Here is a 27,670-nt window from a genome sequence, read left to right as displayed (position 1 = left end):
TTTCAAAGTACAGTCAGATGAATCATCTATTGGTCTTTCTTGACTGGCACTACTATTACTACTAGCTGCCCTTATTTTTGGAAGCTTTCCACATGCCAGGCATTGTGCCGAAAATCCTTACATCTGATCTTTCCAGCAACCCAGCGAGTGTTCCATAATTATCCTCGTTTGACTACTGAAGACACTGAACTGAGGTTAAATAACTTGTTCACCAAGGTCACACAGTGGTAAATGTCAGAGATGGAACTTAACCCAGATCTGACTCCAAAGCCCCTATTCAGAACCACCAAGCGAAACTATTATTTTAAAGATGACCGGGTACTGATGGGAATGCAAGCTGGTGCAGCCACTCTGGAAAACAGTATGGAGGTTCCTCAAAAAACTAAAAATAGAACTACCCTACACCTAGCAATTGTACTACTAGGCATTTATCCAAGGGATACAGGTGTGCTGTTTCGAAGGGACACATGCACCCCCATGTTTATAGCAGCACTATCAACAATAGCCAAAGTATGGAAAGAGCCCAAATGTCCATCGATGGATGAATGGATAAAGAAGATGTGGTATATCTATACAATGGAGTATTACTCGACAATCAAAAAGAATGAAATCTTGCCATTTGCAATTACATGGATGGAACTGGAGGGTATTATGCTAAGTGAAATTAGTCAGAGAAAAACAAAAATCGTATGACTTCACTCATATGAGGACTTTAAGAGACAAACCAGATGAACATAAGAGAAGGGAACAAAAATAATATAAAAACAGGGAGGGGACAAAACAGAAGAGACTCACAAATATGGAGAACAAACTGAGGGCTACAGGAAGGGTTGTGGAAGGGGGGATGGGCTAAATGGGTAAGGGGCAGAAAGGAATCTACTCCTGAAATCATTGTTGCACTATATGCTAACTAATTTGGATGTAAATTTAAAAAATTAAAAAATAAAACAAGTTAAAAAAAAAAAAAAAAGACTACCCGGTACTGAAAATTGACCTCGGCCTGAGTCCTCCCAGGTGACCAGCAAGCGGTTTCCCCAGCGCAGGCGCAGACCCCGCCCACCGCCCCTGCCTTTCGTCCCCTCCTCCTCAAAGTACGCAGGCGCTCTCCTCGGAGGTTGTATGGTGAAGTCAACACGGAGGCGGTGCGGGCGTCGCGGCGGGGCTGTGGGCAGGCTTCGGCGCGCTGATGCGCTTGCGCGGGGCTAGATCCTCGGCCCTTTGGGGAGCGTGGAGATGGCGGCGGTTGGGGGACCTTCGCCGGAGCCGGCGGCTTCAGAACAGCCGGCGGAGCTCCCTGCATCGGTGCGGGCGAGCATAGAGCGGAAGCGGCAGCGGGCGCTGATGCTGCGCCAGGCCCGGCTGGCGGCCCGGCCCTACCCGGCGACGGCGGCTGCGGCTACCGGAGGTTTGGGCCCTGGCGGCGCTGCCCCTTCCCTCTGGCGGGCCGGGTACCAAGTCCTGGGCGTGGCGTCGGCTGTCCCCTTGTCTGTGCTCCTGTCCTCCCGCAGTCCCGGGAGTCCGCTCGGCGGGCCGTGTCAAAGCGGGCTGTGCGAGACCGCCGGCGGGTCCGCGCTGGACCCCGGGCTTTCCTCACTGCACCTGGGCGGCCCAGCTGCCGTCTTTAGCTTGGGGATGCGGCCGCTCTCGCCGTCGGGAGGTACCAGCCAGTGTCGGTGGGCGCCTCAGCTTTCCCTTTCTGCTCTCTTCCTGCTGTGCCTCTAGCAGTCCCAGCGGTAGTCCTCGTATAAAGCTTTTAGACTTGTAACCCATTGCAGGACTAATTCTGCACCGTTCCCGAATTCATCAACTCAACAAAGGGCGATTGAGTGCGTATTCTGGACCCGGCACCGTGCTTGCTACGTGCTGGGGCACCAAGAGAGGTGGTGAGCTCCTGCCTTCGTGGGGCTCTCAAGAGTAGCGCTTGTTGTGCTTCACACCTTTCAAGTTAGCTAATTTGATTCTGTTAACTTGGAAAATAATTAGGGCAGGGTTTGGTACTGGTATTTTACTGAGGTGGTAACTGAGGACCAGGAAAGGAAAGGGATCTGCTGGGGTTCATAGGATCAAGTCCAACAGGTTAATCGGGACTAGAATTGAGGTTATATGATACCGGGTTCAGGGCCTTTCCTTGCCACCGACTGCTTCTTCTATGCAGCCATCTCTCAATTTTAAGAAGAAAGGCTGTTATTATGTCTAAATGTTATCTCCCCCCCTTGCTTAGGGCAGCCCTTAACTGCGTGTCTGTCATCTATGTATGTACGTTGCTGTGGTGTAATTTTCCACTGGAGCCAAGTAATAATCTTCCCTAGGGATTGAAAATACAGTTTGGTTGACATGCACTTCTTTAGGACCACCTCTGTAACACGAAATACACATGTTCCTAAAGCCACGTCCCATACTGTATGAGTAGTTGAGCACATGTAGAGCCCTTTTCATCAGCCAAAAGTAAGGAAGAACGCCAAGAGTCTGGGGCTGGCAGCATGTCTTTATATTTATACTGACCCTGAATCTGCAAATTCCAGCCACTTTTAATGGTTCTGGTCTCATCCTTTCTGTTTTCTAGTACTTTTTTTTATTAGTTTCTCAACTTGAGACGTTCTGGAGTCGGGACAAAAAGTTGTTCATTTGCGTTAATATTTGTGATTTTGTAAAGGTTTGTAGATCTGTACTAAATGGCTGTGGAACCCGGGTGTGTAATAGAACAATAAGCTGGCATAAAACTTTTGGTCATGGAAAGCAAGGTAGAATGAATATTCTGTAAGGTTTCCCAGGCACTGACCCAAGAACTGAACTGTGCTGTAACGTGGTATACAACCCGTTGTGCTTCAAGAGTTAGGTTTGGTGCTGAGAATTTTTATCTTTGCAGTACTTTTATTTCAGTGTACCGTACAATTTTCATTTTCCGACTGAGCTGTGACATAGGCCACGAAAAAGACTACTCCAGCTGGAGTAGTCAGGACCATCACTTGAGCAGGTGCTCAGTCATGCCAAGACAAAGCCCAGTTTCTCCGCTGCCCCACCTTGCTGTTTGCCCAGACCTTTAGCACCACATTCTAAGCAAGTTCTTCTCCGTCTTTTTCATGGTATATGTCATAGATCAGTCTTTATCCACAGATGATGTGATTATGTATGTAGAATATACAGACTGTTTTACTCCTTTCCAACCTTTGTGCCCGTTTTATTTTCTTATCGTCTTCTGCTAGCTGGGCCCTTCAGTATAAAGTTGAGTAGAAGTGTTAATAGTGGACATCCTTGTCTTGTTTGATATCTATTAAATTTAAAGAAAGTTCCTGTTTATGCACAAGGGAACTTAAGGGCTTACCTAGTTAAATCATTGACCACTTTTACTTACTTTTTATAGGCGTGGCTAATGTAAAAGCAGCCCCAAAGATCACTGACACAGGAGGAGGCTTCATTCTAGAAGAGGAAGAAGAGGAACAGTGTACAATTGGCAAAGTTGTCCATCAACCAGGTAAAGTGTATTTCCAGAAAGTTGGTATCTAGATTGGTCATTTTGAGTTACATGCATAATTCTTTGCAAACTGATGTTAAATAATACCTTCTTATAATCAGTGAGCAGGTTAGCTTTATAAGAGTGACAAAGTTTGGCAGTTTTGCTGGTAGATTAAAAATTAAACAGATTTAGCAATGATTTAACTTGGGGTTTGTATACTTAGGTTTGTTTTATGATAGGCCAGGATAGCCAATATATTCACCGGTCGAATACTCAGTTATCTAGATAGGCTGAAATAAGGGGCTAGAACCCAAGAGATACAATTTAGGACATTCTTTCTTTTGTTTGTTTGAAGGAAAAAAAATGGGATATGTATCTGTATATATTTATCTTGGTGAGGCTTAAAAAACCCATTCTAGGGGCACCTGGGTGGCTCAGTTGGTTAAGTGTCCAACTTTGGCTGAGGTCATGATTTTATGATTCGTGAGTTTGAGCCTTGCATCAGGCTCTCTGCTGTCAGGGCAGAACCTGCTTTGGATCCTCCATCTCCCTCTCTCTGCCCCTCCCCCGCTGGTTCTCTCTTTCTCTCTACCAAAATACATAAATAGACTTAAAAAAAATGCATTCTAGTTTTAGCTGTGGCAACAGAAATGTTATGTATTCACCAAGATGGGTAATAGTCTTGTCCTATTCTATGTGTGCCTAAACTCGTTTCAGAAGCTGAGACTTGAAGGATTAAAATATTTGTTCAGTTTGGGTGCCATATTTAAGAGGGATGTTGACACGCGTATAGTGTCCAAAACGGGGGGGTCAAAACAGAAGTCTTCAAATTGACACGTGAGGAACAGTTGTCAAACTGGTTAGGTTTAACTTAGGAACACTTCTAACTGCCTGCAAATGCAAGAAGTGCCCCGTTGTGGAAGAGAGCTCACACTGTGATTTGCTTTGGAGGGCAGAACTTGGAACAGTGGGTGACGATTACAGTATGGTGAGAGAGTATAATGAAGGAGTGCCTTACATATACTTAGCACTTTGCACTTGCAGAATGTTGGCACATAGAGCATGTGAGCCTTATGGTGACTCTGTGAAATGGAAAAACTTTCTAACTATGTAAATTGCTGCCTCTAAATAGCAAAGCGTTGGAGGGGTTCAGAGATTAAAAGACCACCTGACCAGGATGTTTTAGAAAAGCCCTGTATGAGGAGGGAAGCCATTGAATGAAAGATCTTTAAAGTCTCTATGCTTTTATGGATATGAAGACTCGTTGTAACTTTTTTCTGTAGATTTTGGAATCAACTGTGGGCTGTAAAGCCTATGCTTTTATTTAACAGATCACACGACAAATATTTATTGATAACCTATTGTAGTGCCTTCCTGCTTAACTAAGGTATGCATGTGGCATTGCTTGGTATGCTGCTGCTTGTAATAAGAACTTTGGTAAGGAATCTGTGGAAGTTAGGGAAAGTGTGTGTTGGTTTGCAAACTGGTCTGGTGCACAGACGGCAAGAGAGACCAAAGAAAGAGACCACTCCAGGTTGGTAAGTGGCAGTGTTAGTTAGCAAGGGAACTTACAAGGCTTGTCTTGGGTGGCTGCAAGACAAGCAGATCTCCGCACCCACCTGCCAAATCTTAACAGTTTATATAGAGGCCTTAACTGGGTTCAGTCACATATTCAGGTCAGGTGGCCTCAATGACACTTACTCTGCCAAGGCTTTGTCCTTGGAACAGCTCCCACTGTGGGATTGATGGGCAGAATGTGCATTCCAAGAACAGGGTAGGGAGTGAGGAGTCTCTAATTGCCCAGGTCTGCCTCATGGGTCAGCTGGCCATCATGTCTTCTCCGTTACTTCCTTCAATAGTGTCTCCTTTGGGAGGCCAATTAGAAAAGGCCCTCATTCTCTGGGCTTAGTTTGGGCCAAGGTTCATGGCTTAAAAAGTGGTCATGGGCTGCATTTTGGCCCCTGTTTTTCCCCTTGGCCAGATGCCTTTGCACAAGGGGGCTGGCACAACTTGATGTGGCTGACCTGGGTGGGTAGAAGAAAACAGGGAGAATGATTAATTAATATTTTCTATCACGTTTTCTTTGTTAATTTTAAAGACCTTCAGCATAGCTGAGAAAATCAAAATTATTTGAGTCATTTGCCTATAAAGCAAAGCCTGTCAAATGCTTTTATAATCTAGAACAGAGGTTCGTCAGAATAACCAAGAAGATGATAGGGGAAAGTGGGGGTGAAGGGGATCTAAAGGTACAGACTTTTAGTTACAGAGTAAGTCATGAAGATGTAATGTACAGCATGGCAACTGGTTAATAGTACTGTACTGCACATTTAAAAGTTGCTAGGAGACTATATCTTAAAAGTTCTCATAAGAGAAATTTTTGTAACTATGGCAACAGATGTTAACTAGACTTATTGTGATAATTTCACAATATATGTATAAATATTGAATCATTATGTTGGACATGTGAAACTCATACAATATAGCACTTACACCTCAAAAAGATATGTGTGTGTTGGGGGGGGGGGGTTGTATACACACATGTGCATGTGTTAGCTCTGTCCACAGAAAGGGACTTGAAGTGAAGATAGCCCAGTAGCAATGAGCATACCTGGTGTCCAGATCTTAGATTCCGATACTGTTCCCCCACTAACAGGAACCAGGGCCCTTCAGAGAAATAGCTGATTCTAGGGTTGGGGCAGGATGGCTACCAGGTGAGTTTGGGGCATTTTGTAATGCCAGTAATATATAAGTATTCAAAAAGTAATAGAGGTATGTTACAGGGACATAAGAGCCAGCTTGAAGCGGCTCCTGCTGGCCACATCTGAGATAAATTGAGCACCAAAGTAATTAAGGACACTAATAAATGATATACCATTGGAAAATACAGGAATCCATGAGTCTATATCAATAATAAATACATGAATAAATGAATGGCCAGCGGGGAAGGATCTTGCATACAGTTGACTGCCAGTTTCCACATGGCAGATTTAAAGGGATTGATGGAATTGAAAAATCATTATGTAATTTAAAACTTTTCATTATAAAGAGTTTTTAAAATTAGGAAAATATCTGCACCTTTTATGGCTTTTGATTAGTAACGCTATGCAGTAGCCTCCTAATTGGTATTTCTAACTGCAGTTTATCTCCATTCTAACACGTTCTGTAATCAGTTTTTTGAAGATATCATTTTGACTATATTTTAGCTTTTCCTTTTGTCTATAGCTATGTCCCTCTAATGTTTTACAAGGAAGAGTGATATTTTTGTTGGAGTTTGGAGATTAGTGGAATTGAGGGATGGTAGAATATTAATTGACCTTGTGGTGTTGGGAGTAGGTAAGGGAAGGCAGTGGTAGGAATATATTGAACAAATTGTGAACAAATGACAACAAATGATAACTCTTCCTATTGGGAGTTGTGGCGGTTCTTAGAGCTGGGGCTTGGCAGTGGCAGTCATCCTGAAGAGAACCAATTGTATAGGATAAAGATCCCTAGCTAGGTGTTTGAAGTCCTTAAAAAAACTGAGCTTTACCTAGTGTAGTTTCTGTGCTGGGAATTGAGGGTAGATAGCCAAATATAATCTTTACCCTCAAGTTTACAGTCTTGTGGTTGAGATCAATGCATTTGCTCTGTTCATGGTGGTGTTGGGGGCCGGGTGGAATGGAGGGAGAGAAAAAGTTTCCCATTTGAAAGTGAATCCTGTGTTGTCTCTTCTAGTGTTAACTTGCTCTTTGCTGCTTTCCCCATGTTATGTGTTAGTGCCCATCTTCCTGTCTAAGCAGCTCCCTCCCCTCCCTTCGACTCTGGGACTAACCTTTCTCTCAGAAGTATGGTGGTAGGCCAGATAGGGTCCCCACGGATGTCCACCATCTAATCACCCTGGAACCCATGATATGTTACCTTCTGTATCAAAAAGGAATTTGCAGATATTATTAAGGTTAAAGACCTTGAGATGTGGGAGATTATTCTCTATTATCCAGGTGGGCCTGGTATACTCACAGAGATACTTAAAAGACAGGAGAGAGTCACAGGGAGATGTGATTATGGAAGAAGCCAGAGTGGTGTGAGAAACTGCTACTTCCAGCTTTGAAGATGGAGGAAGGAAGTCATGGGTCAAGGAAGGCAGGCAGCTTCTAGAAGCTGGAAATGGCAGGCAATAGATTGTCCCCTAAAACTTCCGGGAAGGAATGCAGCCCTGCATACACCTTGACTTTAGCCCACTGAGACCTGTGTCAGACCCACAAACTTCAGATCTGTAACATAATAAACTTGTGTTGTTTTCAGTCAGTAAATTTGTGGTAATTTGTTACAAGCAGCAATATGAAACTGATACAAGTACCTCACACATAGGTTTTGTGTTCAAAAATACTTGATGAATTGATAGTTTTTTCCTTAAAATTTTAAGGTAAGTATAAGATTACCTAATCATGTTTTGTCTTTTAGGTAAATGTATTTGCATCAGTTATAAAGTACATACTGATAAATTTAAGATAGGGGAAAATCTATTGTTCTGTTATAAAAAAGGACACTTAAAGAATTAACCTTCTTTTCTTTAGGACCTGTTATGGAATTTGATTATGCGATATGTGAAGAATGTGGTAAAGAATTTATGGATTCTTACCTTATGAACCACTTTGATTTGGCAACTTGTGACAACTGCAGGTACTTACTTCAGACAGTGTTCTCAGTTGCTAAAATTGAATGTTTGCATGCAGCTTTAGGGCAAATCAATAATTAGAGCCATTTGGATTTAATATTTTCTTAGTAATTATGATTTTTGTTTTGGGTGTTTCCTAAAATTTCTGTGACTTCCATCTTGCTAAAGAAATACGGAAGCTCGTGCTTGTGAAAGTTATGATGTGTCGCATTAACAGGAAGGATGGCCCTGATTCAGCCATAGATATGTCCTCTCCTTTCTGTGGGCCTGGTGGGTCTTTACCATCTCTCAGTAGCAGGTTCCTAACCTCTCTCTTTCCCCAGCTGCTAAGGGTCCCCTGTGCTTACCCCAGTGTGTGTAGACATACTGGTCAGAGGACTGGGGCCTTCAGTGAGAGGAAGGGAGTGAAGCGTCTCCAGCCACTCCCCTGGTACTCTCAGAGCACCCCCTTCCATGCATGCTTTACTGTCCTGAATGGGCAGGGGGAGAAGAGATGAGGAAAACTCACGTTCTTCTCTCATCCTTTTTCTTCTTTTCCTAGCTGCTGTCCTCTTCTTCTGTCACCCCAGGATAATCCTTCTCATTCCACATGGTTTTGTCCCTGCTGTTTACCCCAGCCACATCCTGTGCCTTAAGACCCTACCTTGGAGTCTTACTTAGCCCTCTTATCTGTTCCCTGGTCCCACTTCTTGGACCTGCTGCCCTAGACCTTTTGCTCACCTGCCTGGAGGACTTGCCCTTTCTGAGTCCCTGCTGCAGCCATCAGGAGTCATCCCCATTGACTTGTTGCTGTGTAGGATCTTGAGAAGATAGAATCCTGAGAAGATAGAGATGTTTCTGGTCTTGTGATTGGATCTGTGACTGGAAATGTTTGGCTCCTGTTGGAATTACAAACAGTATAAAGTCTCTTCCCATTGACACACAGTGGTTAAGGTCCACAGTATTGTCACTCTTTAAAGTACGGATAGCTTTTGGGAACAAAATTACCACGCATAATCTTATTTCCATGAGAAATTGATGTATCACTTTAAAGAAAGTTGTGGAAAGTAGTCTGGAAAAAAGATATTTTTAAACTTCAAAGTAATTAGGAACACAGCCCTCCATTCTGTTTCCTTTCAAAATTTTTGAAGATTTTAATTTTAGTACAGTGTTGTTTACCTGTCACCTCCTTTAGCTTAAACTTCCAAATTATTTAGCTTTCATAAAGTTATTTCTAATGTTGAGTCTCCCCTACCTGATCTGTACCTCATTTCAGTGAAGGCCAGTTTTATTTACCGTATCTCTGCTTATCCAGTGTTTATTCCAAATCCATTTGGCTCTGTGTTCATTCCATATCCTCACTCAGTTTATCCCCTTACCCCCTCACCCACTTCTACCTCAGCTGAGGCCACCATCAGCCCTTGCCTGGAGCACCGCACTGGTGGTCTTCTAACTGGCCTGTGTCCCCCACTTGGCACCATTGGCCTCTTCTATGTAGATGTTTTAGTTAGAACTTGTCAACGGTTCTTAATCCATCTGGAATAGAATGGTCTCACCGCTGCTTACAGGGCCCCTGCCTGTCTTTAACTTGATCTCCCATCGTTCCTCACCTTCGTCCCTCCCTTTAAGCCTTCTGGTCACACCGGCTCATTGCAAAGCACATTCCTGCCCTAGAGCTTCTGTTCTCTCTGGTTAGGATGTTCTTTCTCCAGCTTTTCAAATAGGATGTTCTCTTTTTATTTTTTTTAATGTTTGTTTATTTTTGGGAGAGAGAGAGGGGGAGAGACACACACACAGAATCTGAAGCAGGCTCCAAGCTCTGAGCTGTCAGCACAGAGCCCGACACGGGGCTTGAACTCAGGAGCCATGAGATTATGACCTGAGCCGAAGTCGGACACTTTAGCTGAGCCACCCAGGCACCCCTTGATGTTCTCTAACTTTTTAAGGGCCCTCCTCAAATGCCCTCTCATCAGTGGCCTTCTTTGATTACCCAGTCTACCAGAAAATTTCTTTTCCCTCGCCATGCTTTATGTTCCTTTATAGCACTTTTATCTGTCATGATGTTTGCTTATTGATTGTCTTCTCCTAACCAGAATGGGAGCTTCATGAAAAAAAGGCTTTGTTTTCTTCTTTGCTGTATTTCTAGTACCTGTACCTAGTACCTTCCATGTATCTGGCATGTATGTGGAGAAAAAATAAATGAGAAGAACTATGTAATTGACTATGTCTCCATTTTTACCTTGGCTTTGAAAAAGCTCAAAGCCAACTGGAAACTGAACTGTGTGGGGACAGTTGGACCTTGCATATTTATATTCCTTATAGCTCACTCATCCTGACTTTGTGCTTTGATTTATATTTTCTTACTCATTGAGTCTTAGTTCTCCATTATATTTACTGTACTCGTATTAAGAGATTTCAAATCCATTGTGGAAAAGAGGGACTTTAAGTAGAAAAGAAATTCTTAGAGTGTTAAATGACCTGGATCTATGGCTAATATAATCTAGCTTCTCCAAATAAGTATTTTTCTGTTAGAATTTTTACGCTGCTAACTTGACTGTGAGAGTCCAAGGAAAAACTTTTATGTTTAGGCATGCATGCCCCTAGGTTGTTGGACTATTTGAAAACTTAGTTTATTTAAAGTAGCTAACTTAGTACTGGACTTCATTTGTTTTCAGAGATGCTGATGATAAACACAAGCTCATAACTAAAACAGAAGCCAAACAAGAATACCTTCTGAAAGACTGTGATTTAGAAAAAAGAGAACCAGCTCTTAAATTCATTGTGAAGAAGAATCCTCATCATTCACAATGGGGTGATATGAAACTCTACTTAAAATTGCAGGTCTCTGATAAGTTATACTCATGTTAAACCCTCGATCAGGTGAAGTTTTAACAATAAACTAGTGATAATTAGTTTAGTTTTTGCTTACAGTTAAAAAGATCCTTTTCCTTTTGTTGTTTTGCTTACAAGTTGCGGTCATATGTGATGACATTTAATAACATTTTGCTTTTTGGAGTGGTACTTTGGGCAAATATATTACTATGGAGTAATGTCACTAGTGCAATTAGGGAACTAAAAAACTTGGGAGTTAAGGGTTAGGCTCCATTTCCCTACACACCCACCCTCCAATAAAATTCTTAAAAAGTTTCAGGAATTTCACAAATGCCTAAGATCTAACTCCACTTGGGAAATAATCATCTGGAACCCTGTCAAGTGTCCAAGTAACTCTACTGTGTCTCACAGTGGATCTTCTCAATTCCTCATGCGGTGGTGATGGTGGTATAGGTGTGCAGAGATAGTTACCCACACCCATAAGGAGTCACTAGCAGCCTCCTGTATCTATCCCACAATGGTACAGAGGTTATATTTTTGTGCCAGTATATAAAAAAATAGGGGGAGGCATTGCTTTAGAGCAGTTTGATTGGAAAATACTAGAAAATCCTAGTATCTCCAAATAAAATTAAGAAGCTGCATTGTAGGGGTGCCTGGCTGACTCAGTCAGTAGTACATGCAACTCTTGATCTCAGGGCGTGAGTTGCTTCATGTTGGTGTGGAGCCTACTTAAAGATTAAAATAAATAAATAAATAAATAAATAAATAAATAAATAAATAAATAGTAAAACCAACCATTTATTGAATTTTATTAAACCTAAGACACTGTTGATTAGAAGATTCACTATTATTTTATGTACCATTAACAATTAAAACATGCCAACCCAATGCTTTCTCATTACTTGAGGCTTTTATTTTACACTTACTGAAATAGTGCCATCAGACTTAGTATAGTTTATTTTATTTTATTTTATTTTTTTGCTATACGTCATGCTTGTGCATACATAAATAGGAGAATGCAAGTACGGATAAGATATTCCTAAACTTCTTTGCATTCAGAGTCCAGTTCTTCTGAGTTGCCTTTTGACTCAGGTGTTAAAGTACCAGAAAGCAGAGTGCTGCTGCAGCATCTTCAGGGGTATTAAATTGTGGAAAATGTGATGCTTTAGAATTTAGGAAATGCCAGTATATCCCTTTATTATGTTAAGAGGAAATTTGAGCTTGGCTACCTTGATTGATATTTTGGTCCCCTTAACATTATTGTGAGAGAGAGCCTAAGCATAATTCTTAGTATGTATGTGAGTCTCCTAAATGTAAATAAATATTATAAAGAGTAAAGATATTATAATGCAAAGTTTTTAAACACGAGTAAAGGCTTTTAGGTCATTCAGGTACCAAAGTTTAAAAAGAAGTTGATACTCTAAAGATCAGAAATTAGTCAAGTGGATGGAAACCGTAATGAACTGAAGAGGAGGAAAGGAGTAGTTATGGGTTCTCTGTGGTAGGAGGGTTTTTGGAGGTGACCTCATACTGAGATGGCTGTGGCTAAGTTTTTTGGTGAGTGTGACAAAACTTATCAGATGCACCAACTACTTGTACTTCTGTGAATTTATGTGAAAACAATGTATCCGAGGAATAATTATAGTCAGAGGACAGCTTTTCTATTTATAGTCTAATTAAGCATACATTTATTGAGGGTTTTATAGGCTTAAATAGAAGTATTATTGAGTTTCTAAGCACTAATTTTTAAAAAATTATTTATTTTTAAATTTACATCCAAGTTAGCATATGGTGCAACAATGATTGCAGGAGTAGATTCCTTAATGACCCTTACCCATTTAGCCCATCCCCCCTCCCACAACCCCTCCAACAACCTTCTGTTTGTTCTCTATATTTAAGAGTCTCTTATGTTTTGTCTCCCTCCCTGTTTTTATATTATTTTTGCTTCTTTTCCCTTATGTTCATCTGGTTTGTCTCTTAAAGTCCTCATATGAGTGAAGTCATATAATATTTGTCTTTCTCTGATTGACTAATTTCGCTTAGCATAATACCCTCCAGTTCCATCCACGTAGTTGCAAATGGCAAGATTTCATTCTTTTTGATTGCCGAGTAATACTCCATTGTGTGTGTGTGTGTGTGTGTGTGTGTGTGTGTGTGTGTGTGTGTATATACATGTATATATACATATATATATATATATATACACACACACACACCACATCTTCTTATTTATTTATTTATTTATTTATTTATTTATTTATGGGACAGAGAGAGACAGAACATGAACGGGGGAGGGCCAGAGAGAGAGGGAGACACAGAATCGGAAACAGGCTCCAGGCTCTGAGCCATCAGCCCAGAGCCCGATGCGGGGCTCGAACTCACGGACCGCGAGATTGTGACCTGGCTGAAGTCGGACGCTTAACCGACTGCGCCACCCAGGCGCCCCATACCACATCTTCTTTATCCATTCATCCATCGATGGATATTTGTGCTCTTTCCCTACTTTAGCTATTATTGATACCACTGCTATAAACATTGGGGTGCATGTGCCCCTTTGAAACATCATACCTGTATCCCTTGGGTAAATACCTAGTAGTACAATTGCTGGGTTGTAGGGTAGTTCTATTTTTAATTTTTTGAGGAACCTCCATACTGTTTTCCAGGGTAACTGCACCAGTTTGCATTCCCACCAGCAATCTAAGTGCTATTTTTTTAAAGTTTATTTATTTTGAGAGAGTGCACTCGAGAAGGGGAGGGGCAGAGAGAGAGGGAGAATCCCAAATAGGCTCCACACTGTCAGTGCAGAGCTCAACATGGGGCTCAATGTCATGAACAGTGACATCATGACCTAAGCTGAAATCAAGAATGGGACACTTAACCGACTGAGCCACCCAGGCACCCGTCTAAGCACTATTTAATCTCTTAAAAAAATTTCAAATACTTATAAAATTGCCTTTGAGTGAGATCATCTTTTGGTGCTCACAGATTTAATCATTAAAACTTTATAATACTTAACAACTCTGAATGACAGCTTATTTAAATATGGATTCTGTGTTGTAGATTGTGAAGCGGTCTCTTGAAGTTTGGGGCAGTCAGGAAGCATTAGAAGAAGCAAAGGAAGTTCGACAAGAAAACCGAGAAAAAATGAGACAGAAAAAGTTTGATAAGAAAGTAAAAGGTAAGTGGCTACATTTATCTCATGAAGGACCGTGTTTTACTGACTTGCAAAAAGACTTTAGCTAAGTTCTTCTTGTTTAAAGATCTGTCACCAGTAGATTGGTATGTTTTTTCATAGATTAAAGAAAAAAAGACTTAAAGTTTGCCCCCAGTAGGTGTTTGAGGCTCTCGGTGCAAACCTCACAGTACTGCAGTTCTAAAAAGCATGTAAGTCCTCCTCTTAAAGTGAATTATGTTTTTATGTAGGAATAGTGGGAGGATCAGGGATATCTCCCTGGTCAAGGATATGGTATCAGTTCAGTCTTAATTAAATATGACTAACAGGGTTATAAACATCAAGGATATCCACCAGCAAACTTCTCTAATTGCTTAAAATGAAAAAATTCTGCCTCGGTGTTAGTCATCTAATTTAGTAGCTAGAAAGAGCCTTCTCGCGTCAGTGGGTCTAATCCTTTTTTGTTTATATGTGAGTAAAAGACCTAGAAAGGTAGAGTGACTTGTTAACTAGATCATTATTAGCGAGGTGGGACTGGAACCAGGCTTTCCTAACTGAAAGTCTGCATTGGTACATTCATTCCTCTGTCCAGACATCTGTCTGTCCATTCCTTTGTCCATCTATCTCCGTATTTGTTTGTCCATCCATCCAGTTACGCATATGTGTGTAAGTCTGTCGTCATCCATCTGTCCATCAGTGCATCCAGGAATTAGTGTCAACTATGTTCCAGGTACTGTGCTGACATAAATGCTGGAGTCAGAGTTGGTCAGAAGAGAAAGGCCAGTAAACTTAATATCATATTGGAGCATGATAAGTACTGTGATAGTGGTGAGCACAGGGTGCTCCCGGAGCACTAGGAGCATTGTTTGCTGTATCGCAGAATCCCTAGAAAGAGTCTTACACAGTAGGCATAAATGTTCCTTATACAGTAATTGTTGAGTCCCAGTGTGGTGTCAGGTGTATATAGATAGCACGTATCCTATGTATTTACAGGGCTCTGCATATACTGAATTGATCCATTTAAAATGAGGGTCTTAGCCATAATAAATACTTTTGTATGTATTTAGGATTTAGAAGAGGTTTTGGAAGATAGTTCAGATGTCTTAAAAAAGAACAAAAAATTTTTGAATATAAGCCTGCCTTGTTTCTTCGTGAGGATATGTTTTCCTCTCTTTTCATCATAAGATTAATTCATGTGCAGTGCAGAAAAGTTAGGAAACTGCAAAGAACTTGTATTCTAATTCCCAGAGACCATCAGTAGTGATGTTTTAATGTCTGGTTTTTTAGTTCTTTTCAATGCATAGACCCTTTAAAATTATTTCTTATAAAAATGGAATTTTATGAAGCTAATTAAAACAACCTCTTAACATCCCTATTTATATTTTTATGTAAATTAGTTACTTAAAATACCAGCTCACTTTTATGCATAAAAGCACACTTTTATGACTTTGTTAGAAGTTTCCTGTTGCAAACTGTGCCATATAAAAGCATTTCATTGAAGAATCTTCCCCAAATTAGCCACTGCTGTACCAAGCCATTGAAAATACCTGCAAGAATCAACTGAGAGGCTTTGGAAAGACTTTTAAATTTGGTCCTTTTCATGTTTTATTAGGTTATGCTCTACCTCACGCTTTACTCTAGCCCTTCCTTCTTCCTGCGTCAAGGAGAGCCCTGAAGGGTACAGTAACAGAGGGCTTCTTACTGGGTTTGAAAGAGGAGGGCAGAATTACAGACTAGTTACACATCAGCCTGGGGTTTTTACTACAGCTACCCTGAATCAGTCACCTCAACTCTTCCTTCTCTACTGCCTCTTTAAGCAACTTTCCTGGTGGTGTTTTGGTACAGACAGTAATATATGGATAAAGGAGTTAGAAACTTAGACCTGCAGAGTGATCAAATACTTTAAAAAGGAGGGCTATCTGTAGTTTTTATTGAGATACTATTTCCTGTAGTTTGGTCAAGATGTCTTCTTCTAAAGGTGGCTAAATGTCTCTAATTTGACCAACAATAAAAGATGATGGCATCTGTTTTATGCTTTTTGCTATAAAAATTAAGATAATCCTGTAGATCAACTATTAGTTTGAATAGAACAGTTCTTTTGGGATTTACATAATTTTCATAGGTATTAAATATAATTGGCTGTATCAAATTGCTGCCATTAATCACCAGATAAAACTGGATTTTCCTCTTCCTTGAAGAGTTCGAATTTTCCCTGAATTTTTTCTTGGACATCTTAAGACTGGTTTCTCTAATTCAGTTCATTTCCTGTCTGGATGAAGCATGCCTTTTTGAGGAAATTTTTTCTGAGTGGTTACAGAGTGGTAGAGTTTCCAAGTGCCTATAAATCTTAGAATGTTCTTCTGTTTCCTTTGCATTTGAAAACCTGAGTTCTCTCTCAACTATATAAGCATTACTCCATGTCTTCTGGTATTTAATGTGCAGAGGTCAGCGTGATACCCTCTTTAATTATGGCTTCTTCTTGTTGGTTTACTTTAGAGGTTGGTGAATATGTTCCAGTCCTCCTGACTAGGCCACAAAGGGCTGAGAGTGGAGTAGACACTGTAGAGATTAGAAACAAGGACCTTACCATGCAGTTTGCTCAGAACAGAGAGGAATAAAAGCAAGTCTAAAAGTCTTTTAGTTGAAAAGAAATTGGAACCTGGTTCCTCTTGGTCTTCTGGTTTTGATCCACAAAGAAGCTGACACAAAGCTTACTTAATGTAAAGGTAAGAGATTACATTTACCTGCTTTTAGAATATGATCTACTTCAGCAGTTTGAGAAAGAATTGATCTTACTACAGAAGAAATTTAAGTATAAATAGCATAAAGTATTTACAAATACAGACAAAGTGAGAGACAAGAATTGTCAGCAAATTCACATTGTTATAGATCTCTCCAATCCAAGAAGGCATAAGTAGAAATGATGGCGTCACTGCTGCTCAGTTTAACTGGGTTTCAGAAAATGCCCTGCGTGCTGGCTTTGCTATCAGATGAGAACTTTCAGTTGGTGCAGATACACGGAACGTTTTGGGCTTGCATGCCTCTCCACAAATAAAGTGGAGAGGAGTGTAGCTTTAAAGAAAAGCCTTAAGTTTTCTCTTACCTAGTACTGGCAGAGGTTGGCCTTCTAAAAAATGCAAAGTGATTCTTCATTGTTTGTTACTATGCACTTTCCCCCCAAAACAGGTGGGTAAGAAAAGCCCATTTGGGGGCTCTTTCTAAGTGAATGGAGATTTTACATCCCGGACCTGTGGTTATATGTATGACCATTTTCAGGCTTCTGTCAGCAGTTTGAAGGACACAACTCCGTGTTACTCTGCTTCAGTTTGTGGAGGACAAGATAAGATCAAAGCTTCATGTTATTTTGACATTTCCTTGTGATTTTTTTCCCTGTAGTTAACAAGGAGCACCCTGAGTCAGAACTTCCTGCCGTCCCATCAAGTGTTCAGAAACTTTGGTCTCCTTCAGCTAGTTCTGTTGTGCGTGTTCCTCAAAAGCAGCATCGGGCCTCTTCGAATACATGCTGCCTCTTGTACAAAATTAAGATATTAAGCCAAATAAAATAAGTTTAGAGTGGTATAAACTAAATTTTTCATTGAAACAAGGATTTAAGGGAAAACTTCTTTGGGTAAAAAGTATAAGCAGTCTCTGAAGATATCCATAGCAAGACACTTGTAAATGTCCAAGAGAGGCAGCCTACAGCTTTCTGTGCTGTGAGCTTCTAGGCCGGTGGGACTAGGACGTTGTAACACGGAAACCCGCTGTGTTGTTCTGCAGCTCAGCTGGGCTTTCTGGGCTGTGTGGCACGTTTCCTCCTCCCCACCCGCAAGGTTTCCCTAGATCTCCCCAGGGCTAGTGAATCTTTCCCACTCTTGGAGGCTCTGACCTTTCTGCCTCCCTCTTCTCACTCAGCAGTAGGTGGTGACCTCTGCTTTCCTAAGTTTTAAGTTGCTTAAATGAAGTAACATAAACTTATTAATCTTTAATTAAAAACATTTTAATTTCACCAGATGTTGACATTTTGCCACATATGTTTACACACACAAACACACACACACTGCTGAACCATTTAAGGGTTTTCTTGCAGACATTGTGGTTTTTAATATTTCAGCATGTTATCTCCTGTAAACAATGACGTTCTGTGTAACTGAAAACAGTGTCACAGTAAGTTTAATATTCATAAAATGCTATTGTCTAGTATGTAATCTTTCCCCAGTTGTTCTAGTGTCTTTCACAGCATTTTAGTTGTTGGAACAAAGGGGCGGTCAAGGGTGATGCCTGTGTCTACTCTTTTAGGTCCTCACCTGTTTTATCTTTCATGACATTGACATTTTTAAAGAGTCCGCCACCTGTTTTGCAGAATGTCCTTCTATTTAGATTTATTAGGAATAATTAGGAAGGAATGCTTCCTAGGTGATGTGTCCGAGTGTGTCACATCCGGAAGACACGCTAGACCAGTTCTCTAAGAGAGTGACACTCCGTTTGATTGCGTGGTTAAGGCGGCATCTGCTAGATTTCCCCACTGTCAAGGTACCCTTTCCCCTTTGTAATTCGTAGGAAATCTTTGGGTTGGACTCTCCCATACTGTGGGAACACCCCATTCCTTAAGTCTCACTCAAGTTTTGGTACAACGGGGATGATTCTTGCCTGCGTTTGTTGTTACTAGGGTGGATATAAATGGTGACTTTCTATTTCTGTTATTCTTTCTGTAATTCTTATTTGGCTTCCTTTGGGAAGAAGACCTTTTTTTAGTATCAGTTGGCTTCATGGATTCTTACTTTCAAATCAGTGTTACAGTCCATAACTGATGCATTTTGAAGCTCAAATAGTCTCAAATTTGGCCTCTTCCAGCCAGCTCCTGACTTTTTAAGTTTCATTTTGGAATGAAGTTCAGACTTCCATAAAATTGCAAAGATAAGTATAGTTAAGGACACTCACGTATCCTTTACCCAGATTGATAATATTGTTGGGGCACCTGGGCGGCTCAGTCGGTTAAGCGTCTGACTTTAGCTCAGGTCATGATCTCACGGTTCGTGAGTTCGAGCCCTGCATCGGGCTCTATGTTGACAACTCAGAGCCTGGAGCCTGCTTCAGATTCTGTGTCTCCCTCTCTCTCTGCCCCTCCCCTGTTCACACTCTGTCTCTCTCAAAAATAAACAAACATTAACAGACGCATTGTTAATGTGCCATCTGTACTCTGTGCACACAACACACACTCTTTTTGGAACCATTTAAGAGTGGGTTGTACATCATCACCCTTTACCCTAGTACTGCAGCGTGTGTTTCCTAAAAATAGCAGTGTTCTCTTACAAAACCAAAGTATAGTAGTGATATTTTGATCTAATCTGTCATCCATATTCTAGTTTTGTTTACCCAGTAATGTCCTGTGTAGTTTTTCATTATAGTACAGGATCCAGTCTAGGATCAGGCATTGACTTAAGGTACCAAGTCTTTCTAAATTTCTTTATTATGGAATATTTCCACAGCCTCTCGGACATTTTTGAAGAAGTCTGTTACCTTCCCCACCTTGCCTTTTTAGAAATGTTTTTCATTTGGGGCTTTTCTGATGTTTCCCAATGGTTAGATTCAGGTTATGCATTTCAGGCTGGAGATAGTACATAGGTAGCAGCACATCTAGGGACAGATGTCCATCTGCCCTTGATAAACAAAAAAAAAAAAAAAAAAAAAAAAAAGAGCAAACAGATACCCTGCTTCTCCTTAATACCTCCTTGGAGATTTAGCAGCCATTCATGGATGGTTCTTGCCTGAAGCAGTCTTCAGTATACTCTTTGCAAAAATTGTTTTCTAATTTCACTGCTCTCTTCACAGTTAACCAGTCAGAAGTCCGCATTCCACAGCATTCCTTCTGCCATTTATTTATTATTATATGGATTCATGAATTCCTGTCCTTATTTGTCTCAGGTTTGGGCCAGTAGGAGTCTTCAAGCTAGCTCCTGTGTCCTTTTGCCATGTCTGATCATTTGTTGAAGATTTCTTTCTAGCACAAAACACGTGAATATATTTTTATGTCTGCCCATGTATATTATAAATTAACACGCTGAGTTCACACTGCTATAGCCAGTTCTAATCCAGAATTCTAGGGTTCATTCTAGTTTTCTTATTTGTAACTCCCGTCTCTGACAGTGAGAACCTGATTCCCATTATCCTTAATGTGGTTATCTGACTGACACCCGTTGGTGTGCTGCCTCCACTGTAGGGAGATCCTCCTTCCCTTTCTTGGGCTCCCTCTGCCCTACCACAGATGCCTGCCTGCCTTGCTTCACTGAATGGTTGTTCAGGAAGTGAAAGAAGGCAAAAAATGATAAACGTATCAGTATTTTAGTACTTATTTTCTAGTCCATTTTTCCAGGAATGTCTAGTAAATACTAAAGATTTACCTTCATTTCTTGTCATTGTTCTTGATCGACTAGCTGAAGGATGGGAAGAAAAAGCCGTAAAGTCAGTAAAAACCTGTCTTCAGTTATGACCAATTATGGTCCGTAAACTAGATTTTGTTGTGAGTATTCTTTTAGCATTAAGCAAATATTTTTTTTTTTCTTTAAAAAAAAATTTTTTTTTCAACATTTATTTATTTTTGGGACAGAGAGAGACAGAGCATGAACGGGGGAGGGGCAGAGAGAGAGGGAGACACAGAATTGGAAACAGGCTCCAGGCTCTGAGCCATCAGCCCAGAGCCTGACGCGGGGCTCGAACTCACGGACTGTGAGATCGTGACCTGGCTGAAATCGGACGCTTAACCGACTGCGCCACCCAGGCGCCCCAGCAAATATTTTTCTTATTTATCTTCTGGAGTTCATGTAATGCTCAAAGCAGGTAGAGGTTAGCTTAGTAGTGACTGAGACTGGGTCAGATTTAGAGTGTGTTTTCTCAGTGGAGTAGTAGAGGAAAAGTGGCTAGGTAGGATACTTTTTATCAGAACAAAGTTGAAAAGTAGTTATTAGAATTCAAACAGGAGACCTCTTCCTGTCATTATCTGAAGCCAGGAGGCATCTGTGCTGGTCAGCACATGATTTCACTTTGTATTTAGAAAATGTCCTAAGGTAAAATAATAAAAGGATAGGGCATTCCAGATACATCTAGAAAAATTTGCATTCTTCAGAGGGAGAGAATATAGGAAGAAAGATCGTTTGGATGAACACAATTTTCCCCATAGTTTGGAAAGTGTCTAGAGGTGTATACACAGAAGCTTGACAATAATGGTGTGAGATAAAGTGCTTCTCATCCTGGAAGTGTGAAAGGCAGCACAGCTTTAGTGGTTAGTAACACAAAGACACCTTTGCCATTGACTAGTGGTTTGACCTTAGGCACAACATACGTAACTTCTTTGGGCCTCAGTTTTCTCAGCTGTTGAAACTGGGATGATAGTTTACTTATCTCAGAGGGTTGGGAGGATTCACCGTGTTTATAGATTCAGTGCTTAGAACAGTGCCTGATACATAGTCCTGTGTTTGCTTATCCTTCTGACGCGTGAGGGGCAAATTACAAAGATGCAAGTATTTAGATACTGCTTATCATAAATCTGAAAGAGATTAAAGAAAATGTGTGATTACTTGGTGTCCAGTGATTTTTTATGGTTGAGATTGTGTAACCTACTCTTTCGTAGGTAGTGCCCCTGTCAACAACAGTGCTGGGCTTGATGGATCACTGGTCAGAACAGAGTAATGTAAACTGTGTTGCTTATTATTAATTTGGAAACCGAGAAGTTACTAGCTTAATTTTCAGTTAATAGTAAGCATTTGGTGTCTTCAGGTAATGCGGTGTGAACTTTTAAAATGTAATTTGGCTTAGTTGCTTTCAAAGCATCCAGCAGTTTTTTTTAAATGACGTTTTCACACGATGCAGTGGGAAACATTCTAAACACTGGAATAGAGGACTTGGATTCATATGCTATCTTTGTTCTCCTTCCCTACCTGCAAAAAAATAAAGTGAAATAAAATAAAAACTGTGGTTCTTTCCAGCTCTTAATTGTCTCTGATTCTTACATTTAGGTAATACAAGAATGCAATAATTGGCAGTCCCTCTTCTAAAATATTGCTCTCATTTTATAGGATAAAGAACTGAATGACCTTCAGGTCAGGTGCAAAAGCAGTTTTTCTGAGATGAGACACCAGCATAGCAACAGAGTTCTTGGCTTTCTAGTTATCAGACGTAACTTGACCTGCCTCTTGCAGAAGTAGCTCCTAACATATGGAACTTTGAAGTTCTCCTTGTACTGAGTCGTCCCAGCTGACACCCCTTACCTGCTGTGGCGTCATTTTCCTTAGCTGCTTGAATAAACCCCGTTCTTTTATGATCTTGTTTCTATTCATCTTCTGAAGTTTTGTGTTTTGCTGTCCCTCTAACCCATTTACCCCATTTCTCTATCAACCACTTCACATGGCTCCCAACAGTGAGGAGTAATTTCACAGGCCAAGCTTGCCATGGTTCTAGAATCAATTTTGTTATAAAAGTAACGTAAACCGTTATTTGGTTTATACATACACCCCTGGTGGATTTGGGGATTCAGCTGAACAGCATCATTGAAAAATGGCTTTTATTTTCTTAGAATTACGGCGAGCAGTGAGAAGCAGCGTGTGGAAAAGGGAAACAGTTGCTCATCAGCATGAGTATGGACCAGAAGAAAGCCTAGAGGAGGATACGTACCGGAAGACTTGTACCATGTGTGGCCACGAGCTGACCTATGAGAAAATGTGACTCGTAAAGTGTAACGTTGCCACAGATGAACGGGACACTCCTATAAATCATGCTTCAGGAAGAAATTTGTATGTTGTGGCTTAAAAGCAAGTTTCAGTAAGGGTCCAGCAGGTCTGGTTGTAGGCATAATACTGGGTCTGGGATTGCTTTTTTCTACAACAGGGATGGGAGCCAAGGGGTGGAGTAGGTTCAGAAGTTAGGTTAAAGCCAAAACTGAGAAATAAGAAACCAAGCCAAACCCTATATTGGAACAGGAGGAAGAGCTTTTAATAATGGCAGAAGCTGGCTGAACAGGATCCTTCTCCCAGAAATAACGGACGGTGGTAGATCCTGAACCCAAGGCTGGCCGGGTCTTCTATACCCTGTCTCCACATAAGGGAACTGGGGAGCTGTTGTTGGATAAGCCCTGATTCCCAGCAGGAAGTGAGTTGTGGGAGTCTGATCATGTTTCCTGTATCCTTGGGGTTTACCACCATAGGCCTTAACGTCCTTGTCTAGGTAGCCCTTTTCAAATCCAGATTCAAATGGAAAAACAGCCATATTGTTTTACTGATCAAAGACGGTACTGTTAGTAAGTTTATCATAACTTGCTAACATTTTACTGACCATTTACCATGGGCCAGGCAGGGATGATGCCAAGTGGCTTACGGGTATTCTCCTATAATCCTGGGATGGAAGAGAACTTCTCTGTTTATTTAGCACTTCTAAAGGAAGTGATCACCTACAACCCACCATCACCCCAGACATATGGATCAAATTTACCCATTTAGTGCTGCCTCTGTCTTATAAAAAGGCTTACAAGGTAGTTATACTAATAAGAGGATTTGATCCAAATGTGCCTGATTACAGGGTTTGTGCTTTTTTCTTACAAAAACATTCAGGTTAAGATACACCGCATGTTTTCAAATTGTTCTTTGACCTGGCTTTTTTAGTCCTGTTGCTACAAACAGAGAAATAGGATGTTCAAGTACAGCTTGAGGACAAGAGTACTGAGGGATCCAGGCAGCTGACAACAGCATTACTGCATGGGAGATATAGAGCCCTTGAGCCACATGGACCTAGGTTCCAATTCCATTTTTTAGCTGTGGGCCTTGGGTAAGGAACATCCTATTTCCTTTCTAGATCAGATCTTGCAGATTATACTTGAAGAAAGGCAAGTCTGAACAAGTCCAACCCAAATAGGCTTAAGACTGTAATTACTAATTGTTCTCTATACAAGTACCCAATATAGAAATGTTTTATATAAATATTTAAAAGTTTAATGTATTAGTCAAGTTTTTTTTTTTTTTTTTTAAATGTGCCAATTATTCATTCAGTAAAAACTGGCCAGTGGGCAGCAAGACCTTCCTGGGACCATGAGAAAGCTTCCAGCTTGAGGACAAGAGTACTGAGGGATCCAGGCAGCTGACAACAGCATTACTGCATGGGAGATATAGAGCCCTTGAGCCACATGGACCTAGGTTCCAATTCCATTTTTTAGCTGTGGGCCTTGGGTAAGTTACTCTGTGGGCCTGTTTCTATCTGTCGGATGGGCATGATCCTCTCAGGACTGTTTGAGGATTACATATGGCAGATCTGTAGCACGTGGCATCTAACGGCCACTTGTTAATGAGCACATTAATATATATATATAGTGTATAGTTCCCAATTTGTCTAGTTTCTTACATCTTTGAAATTCGGTCTGTAGTTTTCCCTAAACTTAGCTGCCAGACTGTGAGCGGGGTCACATCAGTGCATTCTTGACATGAAGAGAGGATCCAAGAAATTCCTCTAGAATTCGGATCAAGCAAGTATAATTAGTCAAACTCTGCAATACATTGTGAAAGATTTATAAGTCAGTTTAGGGTCAAAGTTCCCAAAGCCTTAAAGGGTCATCCTTTTGGCTTCTTGAGGACAAGAGCCATGTCTAACTGAATACTGTTTGTGGGAAGGAGGAACAGTATGACCAAAAGAATATTTAGCCAAGAGCCTGGGTTTTAGACTCCTTTTGGCTGGTAACCTGCCATGCACCCTTAATTCTGTGAACAATTCTTGTTTTGCATGGTATGGTTATTTAAAAATCCTAGGAGTTCCCATCTCTTGACTATATTCTGTAGTCACCAAATGAAGGGTACTCCAAAGAGACCATGTAACAATATGAAAAATACTAATACAGCATAAATTTATGACATAAATAAGTGAAAGATACCTATGTTGTACAAACAGAGAAATACTACTTATCAGTTGTGGGGTTGTTGATAAATTTTTCCTCAGGTTTAATGAAGGCTTATTAAAATGCTAGAAATTTGCAATGTCAGATAATTCCCTATTTTGCATATTTTACATGTGTACTCATTTATTATCTTAGTTAAGCTTTAATACCATGTAAGAAACTGGCTCAAGAATTAGTAACTCCTTGGACTTAAATTCTATAGAAACAAAGTCCATACCTACAGTACAGTTTTAGCCAATCCAAACTAGCTACTTCTATTTCCACTTTAGCATGTACTTGATAATTGGACCTTGGACAAATCTGTCTCAGAGAACAGAGGAAATGACCGGACAGCTCTAAGGTAATGGTTCCCAAACTTGTCCACACACTGGCAATCACCCGGGATCACCTGGGGAGCCTTAAGAACTACGGCTGTGTCCCCCGCCTCCCTGTGGTTTAATTTAGAAAATAACTTTAAAGACTCTCAGGTGACTTATATTCAAACAGATTTGGGTAGTGCTAAATAAATAACACTTAATATGTGTAACATTTTAAAACACTGAAGAGAGAATTCTGAATGAGGGAAGAATTGTGAATGAGGAAATCACCAATCTTAAAGTAGATTGAGATGATAAATCATGAAATACCAAAGTTTAAAAAACATTTTTAGTTTTATTTCAGCCATGTTAGGTTATCCATGAGCTGTGAAAAGCTATGCTACTTGATAGTAAACCCACCAGTTCTATATACTACTTTGTAAGCTGGACCTCTAGTGTTCACATACCTCAAATCGCTTATCTTTTGTGCCTTAAGGAGAAAAAAATACCAGAACAGTTGTATCTGTCACAGATATAATACATCCTATGGTCATCGTCACATTGTCAGTAGGGAGTATTTGCCTTGTAGGGCCAATTAAAGGTAATCAATTCTCTATTCTTCACTGTCCTCCTCCCCCCTTTAGTAAGTGAAAGGGTGCTACAAGAAAGCAAGCATTCAAACCATCAAAAATAAGACAAATTATTTTGAGATATTTAAAAAAAAATCTTGACAGGGGAGTAAAACGACCCTTAGGCCTGTAGGGCACAGAACTGCTGGAACACAGCCAGGATATGAGGGTCTAATTCGGCGGTGAAGAGCAGGTTCTCCAGGGTCACCATGTACTGCTGGATTATTTGGTGATGCTGTGGACGTAAAAAAGGGGGTGTTTAGATCAGGAGAAGGACCGCATCAGCAATCTCGCAGGACGTTTCCCTCAGCAGCCTGCCCACGTTGTGGAATGATGGGAAGGGTTTGGGGAAAAAAGTGGTTATGCTTGATAGGAAGAATGGGCTCCTGAAAAGCCCCAACATTAAGAACATGTAGAGAGAAATGAAGAAAAAGGGATGTTTGATAACTTAGAAACTGGTGAGAACTGAGTCCTTTACGTAAATGTAGTTCATGCTTCAAGGCTTGGCAAGAGCGCCTGGTGCTACAGACTAGGTTCAGCTGGGTCTCTCCTAATTAGGACCAAAGACAGGACTTTGTAAACGGAGCCCAGACAGGGACTGACCCGGCAAGATTAACAACCCAGGAAGGAGGATTAGAATGAAGGTTGCTGAAACAAATATTTTGCAATAAAAGTTTTTTTGCTCTTATTGGTTAGAACATTTAAGATTGTAAAAGAATAGAGAATTAGCCAAAGACCTGTTAATTTTTAACTATTCCACAAAATAAACCCAAACCTCAATATAGGTCTTAAATAGCTCATCTGTCTCACTGAAAATCAGTGGCTTGAGGCTATGTGGGAAGAAAGTGTCATGAAATAATCTCTTCTATGTGTGCCCGTCTGACTTGTATACACGGAGATCCCTACCGGACTAAAGAACGGCAGTTAGGAGTCTGAACTGCATATAGAACCAATTTCACTCTGAATATTCTGATGAGCAACAGGAGCAAACAGACATTAAAGGGCCTTACAGACTATTACGAAACTTCCCAACAAATCTGACCATTTTTTAACATGGAAAGTCCTTGTGGCTGAGAACAGTGATGTTCATTATCTAATCAGGGTTTCCCACAAACCTGTAAGAAGATCTGCTGGAGCCTCTCTATACAGTTCTTATACCATGGTGTTAATACGCTGGTCCCATCGGTTTCACATCGTACTAAGTGCTCGGTCAAGATCATGATAAAACGCTGGAAAGGGGGTATAAAGTTAAAGCAGTGTTAGAGGGAGAATTCTTATACCTCAAAACAATCACATTTTTGACCAAGAGACCTCAAAAGGCATTGCTTGTTCCACTCGGTTTTTGTGGTATCGCTAACTTTTGTTAAGTCAATAAATTCTAGAAATAGGCAGGTAAGTGATAATGTTAGTATATCCTTTTTTCAGTACGTGAACACTTTTAAATCTAGATTATTTATGCTAGTAACTTTTCTCCACACCCATTTCTAAGGACATAAATAATGTTCATCAGGAAGGAAAATAATCTAAATGATGAACAACTGGGAATAAATAGGAGTGAGGTACTCCACAAAAGGATCCTCAAAAAATGTTTTTAAAGCCTGGAGCAATGGTCATGTAAGAATGCTGTAAACGAAACAGAATGTGGAGGTACACATGGTTATTTCCTTTGCAAATTTTTGTGATTTAAATTTTTATAAATAAACGTGTACTATGATTAAAAATAATAG

General features: G+C 40.6%; 2 protein-coding genes across 12 annotated transcripts in view; one reads left to right on the top strand and one right to left on the bottom strand.

The window, feature by feature from the left end:
- Positions 1–1,111: 1,111 nt before the first annotated feature.
- XPA (XPA, DNA damage recognition and repair factor) lies at positions 1,112–27,667 on the top strand. 9 transcript variants are annotated; one of them, XR_002737574.2, is made up of 7 exons: positions 1,113–1,405; positions 3,362–3,472; positions 8,008–8,113; positions 10,763–10,928; positions 13,980–14,097; positions 16,588–16,817; positions 22,658–22,867. XR_002737574.2 is itself a non-coding variant. In XM_023242482.2 (6 exons), exons 1-6 carry the CDS (start codon positions 1,234–1,236, stop codon positions 17,655–17,657), a joined length of 843 nt encoding a protein of 280 aa, XP_023098250.2. In that variant the 5' UTR covers positions 1,112–1,233; the 3' UTR covers positions 17,658–19,756. The 9 variants fall into 9 exon arrangements, 3 of the variants coding, with proteins under 3 accessions (XP_023098250.2, XP_044899016.1, XP_023098251.1); XR_002737573.2 differs by lacking the exon at positions 22,658–22,867 and adding an exon at positions 17,488–17,674; XR_006588757.1 differs by lacking the exon at positions 22,658–22,867 and adding an exon at positions 14,215–14,303 and having other exon boundaries at positions 1,116–1,405; positions 16,588–16,706.
- Positions 25,650–27,670, bottom strand: part of NCBP1 (nuclear cap binding protein subunit 1) — a 38,102-nt gene continuing 36,081 nt past the window's right edge. For all 3 annotated transcript variants that reach the window (XM_003995654.5, XM_045043079.1, XM_045043080.1), the window contains 2 exons: positions 27,059–27,172; positions 25,650–26,178 (listed from right to left, as the gene is read on the bottom strand). In XM_003995654.5, the coding sequence (XP_003995703.3) occupies positions 26,065–26,178; positions 27,059–27,172 (228 nt within the window). In that variant the 3' untranslated portion in view covers positions 25,650–26,064. The remainder of the gene's footprint in view (positions 26,179–27,058; positions 27,173–27,670) is intronic.

The sequence above is a fragment of the Felis catus genome, chromosome D4, assembly GCF_018350175.1.
Source record: "Felis catus isolate Fca126 chromosome D4, F.catus_Fca126_mat1.0, whole genome shotgun sequence".
In the NCBI taxonomy this organism is placed as follows: domain Eukaryota; kingdom Metazoa; phylum Chordata; class Mammalia; order Carnivora; family Felidae; genus Felis; species Felis catus.
This window is presented reverse-complemented; position numbering and strand designations above follow the sequence as displayed.

Bases quoted from the DNA above. Each gene is read 5' to 3' on its own strand.
- XPA (XM_023242482.2), top strand. From the start codon at position 1,234: ATGGCGGCGGTTGGGGGACCTTCGCCGGAGCCGGCGGCTTCAGAACAG. The intron at 1,406-3,361 runs GTTTGGGCCCTG...TACTTTTTATAG, and splicing joins GGCGGCTGCGGCTACCGGAG to GCGTGGCTAATGTAAAAGCA. The intron at 3,473-8,007 runs GTAAAGTGTATT...TCTTTTCTTTAG, and splicing joins CAAAGTTGTCCATCAACCAG to GACCTGTTATGGAATTTGAT.